General features: G+C 42.2%; 1 protein-coding gene across 1 annotated transcript in view; it reads left to right on the plus strand.

The window, feature by feature from the left end:
* Positions 1 to 15,914, plus strand: part of LOC108414337 — a 679,571-nt gene that overhangs the window by 2,338 nt on the left and 661,319 nt on the right. Inside the window, 4 exon segments of the mRNA XM_037546145.1 lie at positions 2,197 to 2,334; positions 5,903 to 6,010; positions 8,465 to 8,572; positions 10,596 to 10,706. Coding sequence (XP_037402042.1) covers positions 2,267 to 2,334; positions 5,903 to 6,010; positions 8,465 to 8,572; positions 10,596 to 10,706 — 395 coding nt within the window. The 5' untranslated portion in view covers positions 2,197 to 2,266.

Raw genomic sequence — 15,914 nt, forward strand, 5'->3', positions numbered from 1 at the left:
AGAATGCTGACATAAATAGTCATGTATAGTGTTTAAATGTTTAGTGCTGTAAATATGTAAAAAATGTTCAAGTAGTGCTTCATAAACACATTATTCAGCGCTTATGAATGCATCATAAAGCCCTTATGTATGTGTTACCCTTTATGTAAAGGGTTTCTACATAACACATCATATCACCTTACAAACACTGCATAACACGTTCATATCACATTACATAAACACTTCATAACACATCATCTTACATAAACACTTCATAAAATGCTCGTATTAACTTACAAACACTTCATAACATGTTCATATCATCTTACATAAACACTTCATAACACATCATCTTACATAAACACTTCATAACATGCTCATATCACCTTACAAACACTTCATAACGTGTTCATATCATCTTACATAAACACTTCATAACATGCTCATATCACCTTACAAACACTTCATAACACATTCATATCACATTACATAAACACTTCATAACACATCATCTTACATAAACACTTCATAACACGTTCATATCACATTACATAAACACTTCATAACACATCATCTTACATAAACACTTCATAACACGTTCATATCACATTACATAAACACTTCATAACACATCATCTTACATAAACACTTCATAACACGTTCATATCACATTACATAAACACTTCATAACACGTTTGTGAATGCTTAAATTAACATTCGTAAACTATACATGTTTTATATGATAATAATCGTAATTACTTTGGATTTTTAGTGATGTTCTTCTTCACTTACGGTTTTGGAGAAGGGACAAGTATAACTGGTCATTGGTCATCCTGGCTAACTGATACTTTTGAGGTTAAGTGTGACGTGCACTGTTATCCCAAGGAATGATTCCGTTTTTGCATTGATTCATAGTAGAATCAAATGGTGAGTCTGACTTTCCTCACTCGCGGTTAATTTTGTAAGAAATGTCCTTTATAAATTTGCCTTACTTTGTCTTTACCACAAAAGTGATGGAAGCCACGTTATCCTGACTAAAGTGGATGGATATTGAATGGAAGGGATGAGTCTTATGGCTCCGTCCCACCAACACACAAAGTTTGAGACTTGAAGTTGATTGACTGTTGATTGACACAGCATATTTATGAGTAATTCACTGTCCATTTAGTAAAGTGACACGCAAAGCGACATTCGTTAGCGATTCGTAGCATTTGAAGGAGCTGTTAATGCCCCGGATAGTAAAATGTTCAGAACAGGCACTTAAACATGCTGCTCAAACTCAAATCAGGAAACTACAAACTCTTCTGCAAATGGAGCTGAAAAATACAGATGTGTTCGCTGAAATCTTCGATTCTTTTCTAAAACTAAAGGAAAAACTTGCCACCTCATGTGGGCAATGCTCAAAGGGTGTTGCCTTCACTTTTTTCCTTTTTAGACTGAAATAGTTTTAAATTCTCTGAAAAGCTGCTGGTTGTCTGTCCTCTTCTGGCTGTAAAACGATCAAATGTGTGGAATTCGACACGTTCAGGATAAGCCTATTTATACTGAACGTGCATGAACGTTACATCAGAGGGCGAGATAGACTGTCATAGCAGAGGATGATCATATAGCAGTCAAATGAGCTACTTTGCTTATAATCAGTAACTAAAGCCAAGAAATGTTTCTCACTAGCCAGCAGGCTAACGTTAGCTGACATTAGCTATTAAAATGCATCAAGCTAATGTTACATCACCTAGTTATCTACGTGATTCAGTCAAGCCCCAAAGATTAACAGACATCATCATTTTTTAATTTAAAACAATTTAAGCTGATTTAACGGTTTGATTGCAACGGTGCCAGTCAAGTGGGCCTAATTGAGCGATACTTGTGAATCACAGCAGTGAGTTGTGGAGTCATATGTTAAACAAGCTAGTCTCAAATGCAAGATCCACATAAAACACTCGCCATCGGTTTGCTATACTGGGGCTCAGGTCAGGAAGAGCCATTTTGTCCTTTCAACAAAAATCATTTTACTATCCTGGCTGTAATCTGTCTCAGGATGGGCTGAAGTGCTAGCAGAGACTAAAGGTATATAACTGAAAGACTTACTTTGCTCTGCTTCAAGCCTTAAGCTCAGTTATAGCCGCATTTCTCGCATCTCCATCACAAAACTTTCCCCAGCTCCTTTCTCTATTATATGGAAATTACATATATATATATATTTGATTTTCCCAGCAGATGGTGAGCCAAGCCACTGGAGTTAGTTCTGTTAGATTGATGCCCTGTGTGAACTTGCCTTTCTGAAACGATGGCAGAGTATCAGAAAGTTGAAACCTCTGAAATTGGACTCCTCCAGAAGCACTCTGAGAGTGAAAGGTAAGAACATGGAGGTCTGCAGATTTCTGTCCCTGTATTCACACATTTTATTTTACTTCTCTAACAACGAATCAGATGAAATCAGATGAACGAATCACACCAAAATAATGAAGAAGAGGGGTTCGAGCCCCCTTTCAGCGTCAGATTGTACAAATCCCCTCCTGGGAGGCTTAAATTTACATTGACAACATTCAGCAGACGCTCTTATCCAGAGCCAGTCATACTACGAGTCTGTATATGGTCCATGTTCATGTGATCTACTCTAGAAGTATCCGTGTTACCTTCTCTGGTGTAAAGCCCAATAAAGCTTCTCCAGTTATGTTTCCAGACTGAAACCAGTCATGTTGGTTTGGATAAAGATTCCGAGTCTGGATGTGTTCATGGCTGCTCTTTCTGCTGCACAGAGGATGATAGTTTCCCTTCATCCTGATACATTCAGGGAGTTTTCCTGACTTTTGCCCTCAGCTTGTCCATTATGGTCTTAGATCTGGAGTCTGTAAAGCTGCTTTTGTCAAATTGTATCAAAATAAAAGTCCAGCTTTGCAGTCAAGCTCTCAACATAATTAAGCTATATTGTTATTGAAATAACACAATTTTATTGGATAAAACTGTTAACTTACATTTCTCTTCAAATTAGTGCAACTCAGGAAAGGTCACCATCCCCTGTGTCCAGCTGTGTGTCCATGAGGAGTGACCGATCATTGTCAGAAACTCCAACCATCAAAGTAGAATCAGCTCCAGTTGCATTCTTAGACACGCCTCCTCGAAGGATTGTGAGAGTATTTCTGGGAAAGGAAGTTTTTCTCAATTCAGACACATTTTATAGACAAATGGAGACACTTTTATTGCATATTTATTTAATAAGTCTTGTTAAAAAATTTAGACTAAATATTAAAGGAGGTTGACAAAGATTAAATATACAAATCTGTGAAAAATTTTAATTCATGAGCTCCTTGATACTGAAACAGTGTAGCACACAGAAAAAACAAGTTTTAAAAAAAATCAATTAAGAAATCAATTTTCAGAACTACACAAATTTTTAAAGAGAAATAAAAATTAAAAATTCAGACATAATAACCTTAGAAAAACATTTATACAAGTTATATGTGAATATCACATTCATTACAGAACAAAATCTATTATGATGGTCATTTATTTACTATATATATATATTTACTAACAGACATCAAATCTTACACCTAGTCACACTGGCATTGGTTCAGTTCAGTCACTAATGCTGCTGTTAGCATTAGAACTAATTTGGGCCATAAAAAGAGAACTCTGCATCCTCCCGGTTCTCCAGTTTTGCAATAATATCAAATAACAAATGGTTTTATTTTCTTTAAGAGTTCAAGGCTTTAGGTAGAGATATGGAAGAGGAAGGGGGAAGGGGGGAAAGGAAAAAAATAACAAACAAAATGAAGCGAACTTGGATTTAACAAACAAACAAAAACAAAACAAACACAATTTCTGTCCCAACTTTCTAACTAAAGTAAACCAGGAGGACACAAAGACAATAAAAGTAACCCTCTCTCCCCAATAAGAGACATTATATACACGAGCCGCATCAGCAGTGTTTACAGTCAACTTCAATGAAAGTGCCACAACATGGACTGTCTTTATGAAAATCTCAACAACAAACTACAAAGCACCCATAAAGCTTATACCACACTCAGGCTCTCACACCGACACACAGCCCTAGAGCAGAAGCTTCTCTCAAAGACTGGTCAGGAAACCGGGGATCCAATGGAAACCACGCGAGAAGCACCGCACACTTCATCCTGCAAATCTCTCTTTTAGAGGAAGCTCCCCCTGGTGGGGGCTCAGTGCATCTTCCCTCTGTTTTGAAATCAAGACAGAAGACACATGACAAAAAAAAAATATGACCCATAGGATCGTGAAACCCCTACACCTAAAAAACCCCACTGTTGTTCTGCTGTCTTGATGGAGCTTCTGCTATGACATTTTTGCTACCTTTATTATGCTGGATCTCAAAATTGAAATCTTGAATCATTACAGATCATCTCATTCATTTCTGGTTGCCATTCGATACATAAAATAACTAAAAAGGGTTATGGTCAGTATAAACCTCTGTCTTTTTTCTTGACGAAACAGTGGAGTGTTGAATGAAACCTTGGTCTTGGGCCTCTTGGATATATGTGTCCATAGCTCTTTCTTCTTCTCGTGTCAAGGAGAAAACTTGGGATTTGGGCAGAACGGAATTTACAACTAAATCAGTAGCACAATCGTAGGGTCGGCGAGGAGCTGATTTGGTGGCATTGTTTCTCCTAAATAACTCCTGTAAATCAGAGTATTCAGGGGGAATGTCAGTAGACATATCAGCACTGGAGCTTTCTCCTGAAGTGGATCTAACTGCTACCACAGGGGTGGTAACACAGTCTTGGGAACATTGCTCAGACCATTTTAAAATGGCATGTTCAGGCCAGGAAATTGTGGGGTCATGTTTCTCTAACCATGGCAATCCTAGAATGATCTCAAATTCAGACAGAATTTGTAGTTGTTTGACCAGATAAGAATGGATGTAGTTACCTTCAGCACCAGAATCTATAAGGGCTGAAACAACAAGTGAAACCTACTGGCAGCCAATGACATGTAACAAACTGATTTCAAAACCAACCCCTTTGTGGGAAAACTCCATGTGCTTTCCAGGGGACAGCACCAGAGTTTAATGTGGACAGGTTCTGTAGTCACACAGGAGATGACCAGCACCTCCACAGTACAGACACAGGTCCTTTGTCTGTCTTACGTCATGGGGTCATCGACTTCGGTCTTCTCAGTGGCTTCGCGGGTTGTCCATGTTCTTGCAGTCGTTCTGCTGCCTTGTTTATTCTCACGTTTTCCAAGGTCATTTATAAGCTGGTCTAGACGTATCGACAGTGTAATAAGTTGATCTAAAGCCAAGTCATCGTCCCTACTCTCCAGTTCGGTGAGGATCTCAGAGTTCAGTCCTTGGAGATACATGATCAAGAGATCAGCCTCGTTCCACCCACTGCCAGCTGCCAGAGTGCGAAGTTCTAACCCAGAATCTACTACAGAGTGATTTCCCTGCCAGAGCTTACACCGCAGCTCTCCACTAGCTTCGCCATCATGTGGGTGATGGAAAACCATGTGAAATTCCTTAAAAACTGAGAATATGAGACAGACTGTATTCCTTGCCAGCTTGCAGTTGCCCATTCTAGTGCTCTGTTGTCCAAATGTGAGACTACAAAAGCGAGTTTTCACTGGGGGACATGTGTGAAAGCAGACAGGAACAGGAAGTTAGTCTAGAGCTGTAAGTGGGAGATTACAGCATTGCTGTCTATCAGTCTCTGAGTTTATAGCTATCACAATTTTTAAACCAATAAACCATGTTCTGTGAATACATCTAAAATTACTGGACAGGAATGAGTTAAGAAGCAGTTTTGGCAAAGATAAAATATTTTCTATTGTCTTTGTAAACATGTAAGTACTAGAATGGAATGGGTTAAGAAGGCATCTTGGCAAAGATAAAAGATTTAATTTTCTTCGATAAAACTGCTGAAACTCTATTTCTATCTGATTTAAACAGGACTAAGGAGAGATCAACATCCCCTGTGTCGAGTTCTGTGTCCGTGACGACTAACCGATCAGGGGCTGAGCCTCCCAACTTACAAGAGGGATCTGTTCCTCAGGAAAGGTATCTTCACACTTTCTCATCCTCTTCACAAATTCCCTTTTAAAGGCTTAGAAATGGCTCCCAAAGGCACCACTGGTAGACTGAGTTTAGAGCGGGTTTCATTTATAATCTTTGTAATTTAGGAACATTTTGTTCTTGTCCGGGTAGGCCGTGCCTGGAACACCCCCACTGGGAGGTGTCCAGGGGGCATCCGGATCAGATTGCCAAACCACCTCAGCTGGCTCCTCTCAATGCGGAGGACTAGCGGCTCTACTCTGAGCTCCTCCCGGATGACCGAGCTCCTCACTCTATCGCAGAGCGTGTAGCCTGCCACCCTGTGAAGACGCTCATTTCTGCCGCTTGTAATCGCGATCTCATTCTTTTGGTCATTACCCACTGCTCATGACCATAGGTGAGGGTCGGAATGTAGACCGACCGGTAAACAGAGAGCTTCGTCTTATGGCTCAACTCCCTCTTCAGCACTACAGTCCAGTACAGTGACAACATTACTGCTGCCGCCTGTCCCAGCCTACGGCCGATCTCACGATCCTTTTTCCCGTCACTTGTGAACAAGATCCCGAGATACTTAAACTCCTCCACCTGGGGCTGGGAAATGTTTTGCATGTTAATTTTAAAGTAGTTGTAATGTGGCAGAATAACTCAGACATTCACAGTTCATAAATGAGAGTGAAGCTTTAATGTTTGAGTTGGAATGCACCATCTCAGGGCTGAAAGTCATGTGATCCCCCTGTGGGTTCTGGGAAATGGAGTCCCTAGAGACTAGAGATTTGATTGAGAGCTTGATAATCTATACGTTGGTGCAAACCTCTGTCTTTTTTCTTTACAAAAAAGACACCTGAAGCTGCGGGCAAAGTGAAGGGGTCGAATGAAACCTTGGTCTTGGACCTCTTGGATATATGTGTCCATAGCTCTTTCTTCTTCTCGTGTCAAGGGGAAAACTTGGGATTTGGGCAGAACGGAATTTACAACTAAATCAGTAGCACAATCGTAGGGTCGGCGAGGAGCTGATTTGGTGGCATTGTTTCTCCTAAATAACTCCTGTAAATCAGAGTATTCAGGGGGAATGTCAGTAGACATATCAGCACTGGAGCTTTCTCCTGAAGTGGATCTAACTGCTACCACAGGGGTGGTAACACAGTCTTGGGAACATTGCTCAGACCATTTTAAAATGACATGTTCAGGCCAGGAAATTGTGGGGTCATGTTTCTCTAACCATGGCAATCCTAGAATGATCTCAAATTCAGACGGGTCCAGAACCAAAATGGACATGAGTTCACTGTCAAGAGCGCTGATCTCCATAAGCACAGGTTCAGTCCTTGTGGTGATGGCTCCAGCTAATACAGGACCTCCACCCAGGGCTGCTATCTTAAAAGTGGGGTGTCGGGTCTTCACAGGAATTTGTAGTTGTTTGACCAGATAAGAATGGATGTAGTTACCTTCAGCACCAGAATCTATAAGGGCTGAAACAACAAGTGAAACCTACTGGCAGCCAATGACAGGTAACAAACTGATTTCAAAACCAACCCCTTTGTGGGAAAACTCCATGTGCTTTCCAGGGGACAGCGCCAGAGTTTAATGTGGACGGGTTCTGTAGTCACACAGGAGATGACCAGCACCTCCACAGTACAGACACAGGTCCTTTGTCTGTCTCACTGCATGGGTTCATTGACTTCTGTCTTCTCAGTGGGTTCCTGGGCTGTCTATGTTCTTGCAGTCGTTCTGCTGCCTTGTTTATTCTCACGTTTTCCAAGGTCGTTTATGAGCTGGTCTAGACGTATCGACAGAGTAATAAGTTGATCTAAAGCCAAGTCATCGTCCCTACTCTCTAGTTCGGTGAGAATCTCAGAGTTCAGTCCTTGGAGATACATGATCAAGAAATCAGCCTCATTCCACCCACTGCCAGCTGCCAGGGTGCGAAGTTCTAACCCAGAGTCTACTACAGAGTGATTTCCCTGACAGAGCTTACACCACAGCTCTCCACTAGCTTCGCCATCATGTGGGTGATGGAAAACCAGCTGAAATTCCTTAAAAACTGAGAATATGAGACAGACTGTATTCCTTGCCAGCTTGCAGTTGCCCATTCTAGTGCTCTGTTGTCCAAATGTGAGACTACAAAAGCGAGTTTTCACTGGGGGACATGTGTGAAAGCAGACAGGAACAGGAAGTTAGTCTAGAGCTGTAAGTGGGAGATTACAGCATTGCTGTCTATCAGTCTCTGAGTTTATAGCTATCACAAATTTTAAACCAATAAACCATGTTCTGTGAATACATCTAAAATTACTGGACAGGAATGAGTTAAGAAGCAGTTTTGGCAAAGATAAAATATTTTCTATTGTCTTTGTAAACATGTAAGTACTAGAATGGAATGGGTTAAGAAGGCATCTTGGCAAAGATAAAAGATTTAATTTTCTTCGATAAAACTGCTGAAACTCTATTTCTATCTGATTTAAACAGGACTAAGGAGAGATCAACATCCCCTGTGTCAAGTTCTGTGTCCGTGACGACTAACCGATCAGGGGCTGAGCCTCCCAAATTACAAGAGGGATCTGTTCCTCAGGAAAGGTATCTTCACACTTTCTCATCCTCTTCACAAATTCCCTTTTAAAGGCTTAGAAATGGCTCCCAAAGGCACCACTGGTAGACTGAGTTTAGAGCGGGTTTTTCATTTGTAATGTTTCTAATTTAGGAACATTTTGTAAACCAGTGGAAGGATTTTAACATCTTTACTTTATTAGTCTGGTTAAATGATTTATGCCAGATTTGAAAGAAGATCAAGTTCATAAATATTTGAAAAAATTAAGAGAAGAAAAAAAATGAACATCAAAATCACTTTTCAGCATTACAGAATTAGAAATGAAACAAAGAAAAAATTAATACAATGTAACAAAACATGATAACCAATCCATCATTTAAACAAACAAACAAACTGAGACAAATTGTTCTTCTGTTACGATGCTTATGTTGATTGGTGGATCCTAGAAGTTCATGGGTCATGTGATCTCTCAGAGAGTTCTGGGAAATGGAGTTTTTGCAGAACTTAATTTAACATATTGGTCAACATGTTTTAGTTGCAATATTATTATAATTATTATTAGTAGTAGTAGTATTATTAGTATTATTATTATTAGTAGTAGTAGTAGTAGTAGTATTATTATTATTAGTAGTAATACCACTGTAGTAGCAGCGTTGGTAGGATTACTTACTCTGTTACAGATTATTGATTATCTTCTTAAATTCTATCTGTAAGATATTTGTAGGATTACTATTATAGCATGGTTGGGAAATGGTCATCATCATCATCGTCAATGACCGCTAGTCCAGATAGGGTCGCGGTAGCAGTTGGGAGAACAGAGAATCCCAGATGACCCTGTCCCCCGCAACTTCCTCCAGCTCATTCCCGGGGACCCCAAGCCGCTCCCAGGCCAACTTGGAGATTTAATCCCTCCAGCGGGTCCAAGGACGACCCCAGGGTCTTGTCCGGGTAGGCCGTGCCTGGAACACCCCCACCGGGAGGTGTCCAGGGAGCATCCAGATCAGATGCCCGAACCACCTCAGCTGGCTCCTCTCAATGCAGAGGAGTAGCGGCTTTACTCCCAGCTCCTCCCGGATGACCGAGCTCCTCACTCTATCGCAGAGCGTGTAGCCTGCCACCCTGTGAAGAGGCTCATTTCCGCCGCTTGTATTCGCGATCTCGTTCTTTTGGTCGTTACCCACAGCTCATGACCATAGGTGAGGGTCGGGATGTAGACTGACCGGTAAACAGAGACGTGCTTTCCAAGGGACAGCGCCAGAGTTTATTGTGGACGGTTCTGCAGTCACAGAGGAGATGACCAGCACCTCCACAGTACAAACACAGGCCCTTTGTCTGTCTTACGTCCTGGGGTCATCAGCTTCTGTCTTCTCAGTGGCTTCGCGGGCTGTTCATGTTCTTGCAATCATTCGGTTGCCTTGTTTATCTCACATTTTCCAAGGCCGTTTATAAGCTGGTCTAGATGTATCGACAGAGTAATAAGTTGATCTAAAGCCAAGTCATCATCCCTACTCTCCAGTTCAGTGAGCATCTCAGAGTTCAGTCCTTGGAGATACATGATCAAGAGATCAGCCTCGTTCCACCCACTGCCAGCTGCTAGGGTGCGAAGTTCTAACCCAGAGTCTACTACAGAGTGATTTCCCTGACAGAGCTTACACCACAGCTCTCCACTAGCTTCGCCATCATGTGGATGATGGAAAACCAGCTGAAATTCCTTAAAAACTGAGAATAAGAAACAGACTGTATTCCTTGCCAGCTTGCAGTTGCCCATTCTAGTGCTCTGTTGTCCAAATGTGAGACTACAAAAGCGAGTTTTCACTGGGGGACATGTGTGAAAGCAGACAGGATCAGGAAGTTAGTCTAGAGCTGTAAGTGGGAGATTACAGCATTGCTGTCTATCAGTCTCTGAGTTTATAGCTATCACTTAATTCCTAAACCATTAAACCACGTTTAGTGAATAAGCCTAAAGGAATGAGTTAAGAAGCAGTTTATCGATGAGGAGAACTTAATTTGTCTTAAACAAAACTGTGAAGGCACATTTCTCACTGATTTTAGAGAAACTCAGAAGAGATCAGATGCCCCTTTGTCCAGCTGTGTGTCGTTGAAGAATAACCGGTCACTACCAGAGCCTCCAAACCTCACAGAGGGATCCATCTCTCAAGAAAGGTATTTCTCTTCTGTCCTATTCACTCGTCCTAATCTCACTCACAGGTGTTTATCAACTGTTAGAGCTCTAATATGTCAGTGTGTTTAACGAGAAAACAGCCCTTTTGTGTCAAATTTACATTAAACTGCAATTCTCAACTAAGAAGTGTTTAGAAGGCAAAGTCTGTAAACTGTCCGTGTTTATATGATCTGCTCTGGAATCTCACTGCTACTAAAGTTCCCCTCCTATTCAAACAGCAGTAGAGCATCTCCAGTGGTCAGCAATGTTCTGGTGCTGAGGCAGTCTCAGTAAAGAAATCCAGCAGTAGAGGGGCTCACCGACAGATAAGATAAGATAAGATTCCTTTATTGTCATTGCACAGTGTGCATCGAAATCGAGAGCACTCCAATGGCACTTTATACATACAGAACAATTAAACATGAGGTTAAAATATCTAAACTTAAGGCCAAAATATATAAAGCGCAGATTTAAGAAAAAAAGTATCAAAAATCTTAAACAATAGACAATAGACAGGTGAGGCAGCAGTTAGTTATTGCATTCCTTGGACAGCTTATAGAGTCATGATATCGCACATCTTAAGAATTATTGCACAGAAAGAATACAGATTACAGATTACAGATTATAGATTATATATTATAGATTACAGATTATAGATTACAGATTACAGATTATAGATTACAGATTACAGATTTCAGATTATAGATTACAGATTATAGATTATAGATTACAGATTATAGATTTTAGATTACAGATTATAGATTACAGATTAGATTACAGATTATAGATTATACCTTACAGATCACACACTCGATAACAAGTGAATAATATATAGAACAGCCACTGAGCAGCTGCTGTACCACGTCGAGATGCAATATATCAGCATGCTCTCAATGGTGGAGTGGTACTAGGACACCAGCAGCTTCTCCTGAAGGTTGATTTTTCTGAGAATTCTCAGGAGGTAGAGCCTCTGCTGCGCCTTCTTGTCCGCTGCCATGGTGTTAGTGGTCCCGCAAAGATCAGAAATGTGTTTGCCCAGGAATCTGAAAGAAGGGCCTCTTCACAGTCCCCATTGATATGCAGTGGTGTGGGGGCTGCTCCTTTCAGATGGAAGTCTATAATGAGTTCTTTTGTTTTTGAGGGGTGAGGTTATTTCCTGAACACCACTCAGCCAGTCCCTGGACTTCATCTCTGTAGGCAGTCTCGTCTCCTCCGGAGATAAGTCCAACCACCGTTGTGTCTTCCTCAAACCTTACTATAGTGTTGGAGGAGTGGGTGGGGACACAGTCATAGGTATACAGAACATAGAGAAGTGGGTAAACACACACCCCTGTAGTGCTCCGGTGCTGAGCTTGAGGGTGGAGGAATGTTGAAAACCCAATCCTACAGACTGGGTGCGGTCGGTCAGAAAGTCTCTGATCCAGAGGCAGGTGGGTTGTGAAAGTCCCAAGTCTGTGAGTTTGGTCACCAGTCTGTGGGGGATGACTGTGTTAACAGCTGAGCTGAAGTCTATGAAGAGCATCCTCACATAGCTCCCCTGGTGCTCCAGGTGTGTGAGTGCTGTGTGGAGAGCAGTGGTGATGCCGTCTTCTGTGGATGTGTTTGCTTTGTAGGCAAACTGGTGTGGATCAAAGGTGGGTGGGAGGATGGCTCTGATGTGATGCAGAACCAGTCTCTCAGAACATTTCATTATGACCGGAGTGAGTGCGACCGGACGATAGTCGTTGAGGTCGCTGATGGTGGTCTTTTTTGGTAGTGGGATGATGGTGGCAGACTTCAGACATGGTGGGATGATGGACAGGGACAGGTCGAAGATTTTTGTGAAGACCACAGAGAGCTGGTCAGCACATACCTTCAGCACCTTTCCTGTCACTCCATCAGGACCAACAGCTTTTCTGGGGTTCACTGCCCTGAGCACACGTCTCACCTCATGCTCCTGCACATTGAGGATGTGGTTGTGGGAGGCTGGTGGAGGTCTTGTGTCTGTTTCCGCTGCTTTGGCCTCATAGCGAGCAAAGAAACAAGTTCCTCTGCCAGTGAAGCGTCGCCTTTAACTGTTGTGAAGCTTCTGGTCTTGTGATTGGTGAGGTGCTGGATGCCCCTCCACACATGCTGTGGGTCATTGTTGTTGAAGTGATCCTCAATTTTCCTCTTGTAGGTGGCCTTAATCAAATTCAAATCAAATCTAATTTATTTGTAGCGCTTTTTACAATGGATGTTGTCACAAAGCAGCTTCACATAATTCCAGAAAAGTTGTTTTAACAAGAGTGTAAAAAATGTAAAAACCCCCTGGCGGGCAAGCCAGGGGCAACAGTGGCAAGGAAAAACTCCCTCAGAACTGAGGAAGAAACCTTGGAAGGAACCAGGCTCACCAGGGGGAACCCGTCCTCCTCTGGTCAGACTACCTACAGAGTTATTATACTACTAATATTAATAGCAGTAGTATTAGTAGTAGTAATAGCTGGGAGTCCATGAGAACATCCGTGTAGGGTGGGCAGCTAGTCCAAGGCAGGTGGTGGCAACTGGGGCGTGGGCAGCTGGTCTGAAGTGGGTAGCAGGAGGGCTCAGCAGTCAGTCGTCCGTCAGTGGCCGGCCGGACATATGGGCGATTGTATACTCAGAAAGAAAGCAGGGAGATGGAATTAGTTTTATTCTGTCTGTTTGTACATAAACAGGGGATGTAAACATTTACAGAGTGTGGCTAACGACTCCAGCAGATCTGACTATAACAGCTTAACTAACAGGAGACAGTCTTAGCCTCCTTGATGCCTCTCTTTAGGTTGTTTCTAGCCGCACTGTAGAGGGCTCTCTCACCAGACCTGAAGGCAGCATTCTGCTCAGTCAGGAGAATTCAGACCTCCTTTGTCATCCAGGGCTTTTGGTTTGGGTGCGCCTGATGTTTTTGTCCACTGTAATATTGTACACACAGTTTTTGATGTAGCAGAGCACAGCTGATGTGTTTACTTCCAGGTCCTGATCCTCAGAGACCTCCCAGTTGGTCCTTTTGAAGCAGTCCTGCAGCTGTGAGGAAGCTCCTTCAAGCCATGTCTTGATGGTCTTTGTGATGGGTTGAGATTTTCTTTTGAGGGGGGTGTATGCAGGAGTTAAAATATGGAGCAGTGGTCTGATTGGCCCAGATGTGGTAATAATGTCGGTTTAAAGCTGTTCTTGATGTTTGAGTAGACCTTGTCTAATGTATTTCTCCCCCTGGTAGCACATTTTATGTGTTGTTGGAATTTGGGGAGAACTGTCTTTAGATCAGCATGACCGAAATCTCCAGCTATAGTGTGAGCTGCTTCAGGATAGCTGTTCTGTTGTGAGCTAATGGCACTGAGCAGGTAGCCTAGCGCTATGCTAGCGTTAGTGTCTGGTGGAACGTAAACAGCGGTTACCGTGACAACGCTAAACTCACGAGGGATATAAAATTCACTGGTAACGACCTGGTTATGCAGTAATCCGATACTCAGATGACCCTGCCAGCTGTAGGCACGGTTTCAGTACTAAATGTGACGTTGACGAACAAACATATAAACAAAAACACGAAAGAAAATCACCGTAACGGAGAGCTTCGAGCTGCTGCGTCTGTGGGAAAAGCAGATCATACCCATCCTGCAACATCTCCACTGGCTTCCTGCAAATACCGCACACAGTTCAGAGTTCTTCTCCTCACATACAAAGCTCTACATAACTTTGCACAAGGAAATCTCAACAGTATGATTTGCTAAGACAGGATACATTTCCCGATATTATCCAGCTACCTGGCAGTGGATCTTGATTAATTTCAACATTCAGAAGTTGGTGAGTGGTTCACAGGGTTAACAGTGTTGTTTATGTCAGCAGTATTGGGGAAATACTTGTGTAATGGCACAGCCAGCTAATCTTAATAAATTAAATGAGGATTGTCAGATTTTTGATGGACCTCAAACATTATTGGACAAACCCCTGGAGGTATGCTGACCCTTATTTGGGAATCTGGAATTTTACCTACGGACTGACTCAAATAAGCTCAACAAACCGAGGTGATTTCTTCTCTCTCTGTCTCTCTCTCTCTCTCTCTCTCTCTCTGTCTCTCTCTCTCTCTCTCTCTCTGTCTCTCTCTCTCTCTGTCTCTCTCTCTCTCTCTCTCTCTCTCTCTCTCTCTCTCTCTGTCTCTCTCTCTCTCTCTCTCTCTCTCTCTCTCTCTCTGGCTCTCTCTCTCTCTCTCTGGCTCTCTCTCTCTCTCTCTCTCTCTCACACTGTCTCTCTCTCTTTCTCTCTCTCTCTCTCTCTTTCTCTCTCGCTCTCTCTGTCTCTCCTGCTCTCTCTCTCTGTCTTTGTCTCTCTCTGTCTCTCTCTCTCTCTCTCTCTTTCTCTCTCTCTCTCTCTTTCTCTCTCGCTCTCTCTCTCTCTCTGTCTCTCTCTGTCTCTCTCTCTCTGTCTCTCTCTGTTTCTCTCTCTCTCTCTCTCTGTCTCTGTCCTGTCCAGTTCATTATTATTTAACATTAATATTGTGTCATTGTGTTGGGACAATGCACTTAAAGCAAATGCTCTTTTATTTAAACAAGCAGCAGGGGAGACCAATTCCTCAGTGCTCCCAAAAGCTGGAATAGCGGGGCAGATCCTCAGTAGCCACACTCCATGGGGTGACACACAGGCTGCTCCAAATAATCCCCAGCTCAGCTGCAACCCGTGACACATTTTGAACCAGCAACATTAGAACAATGAACGTCTTTCCACACCTGAATGTGTGACCGCTCCCATGGGAATAGGGGGGCACTACAATATTTAATGCTTGCATTTTAAATTTGTGTTTAAAGAAGACGGACATTCGCATGTTTGAATAAAAACTTGTTTAAATTTACAGTCCAAGCTGTGAGAATAAAAACGTCATTTGAAACAGAAATTTCCAAAAATCATGGACTGTTTTTATCTTTAGAGCTACGGTCACTTCCACGTTAAAATAACACACTGTTATAGCACTGCTGTGGGCAGAAACCGCTGACACAGCCCTGTTCACTTGACTCTATTTCATCTTTGTTCTCAGTTCTCAATGCTTACTGGGAATGTTCATTACTTTAACACATAAAGCAGACGATATTCACAAGGCATAGTGAGGAAACACATTCAAAGCACATTCAGCATCAGGTAACTGCAGTGGTGGATATTGTTTTGTTTTTTGTTTTGTAATATTTGGCTTTTCAGCAGAACACAGAACTCTGCTTATAGTGTAA

This window comes from Pygocentrus nattereri, chromosome 16, assembly GCF_015220715.1.
Source record: "Pygocentrus nattereri isolate fPygNat1 chromosome 16, fPygNat1.pri, whole genome shotgun sequence".
Classification (NCBI taxonomy): Eukaryota; Metazoa; Chordata; class Actinopteri; order Characiformes; family Serrasalmidae; genus Pygocentrus; species Pygocentrus nattereri.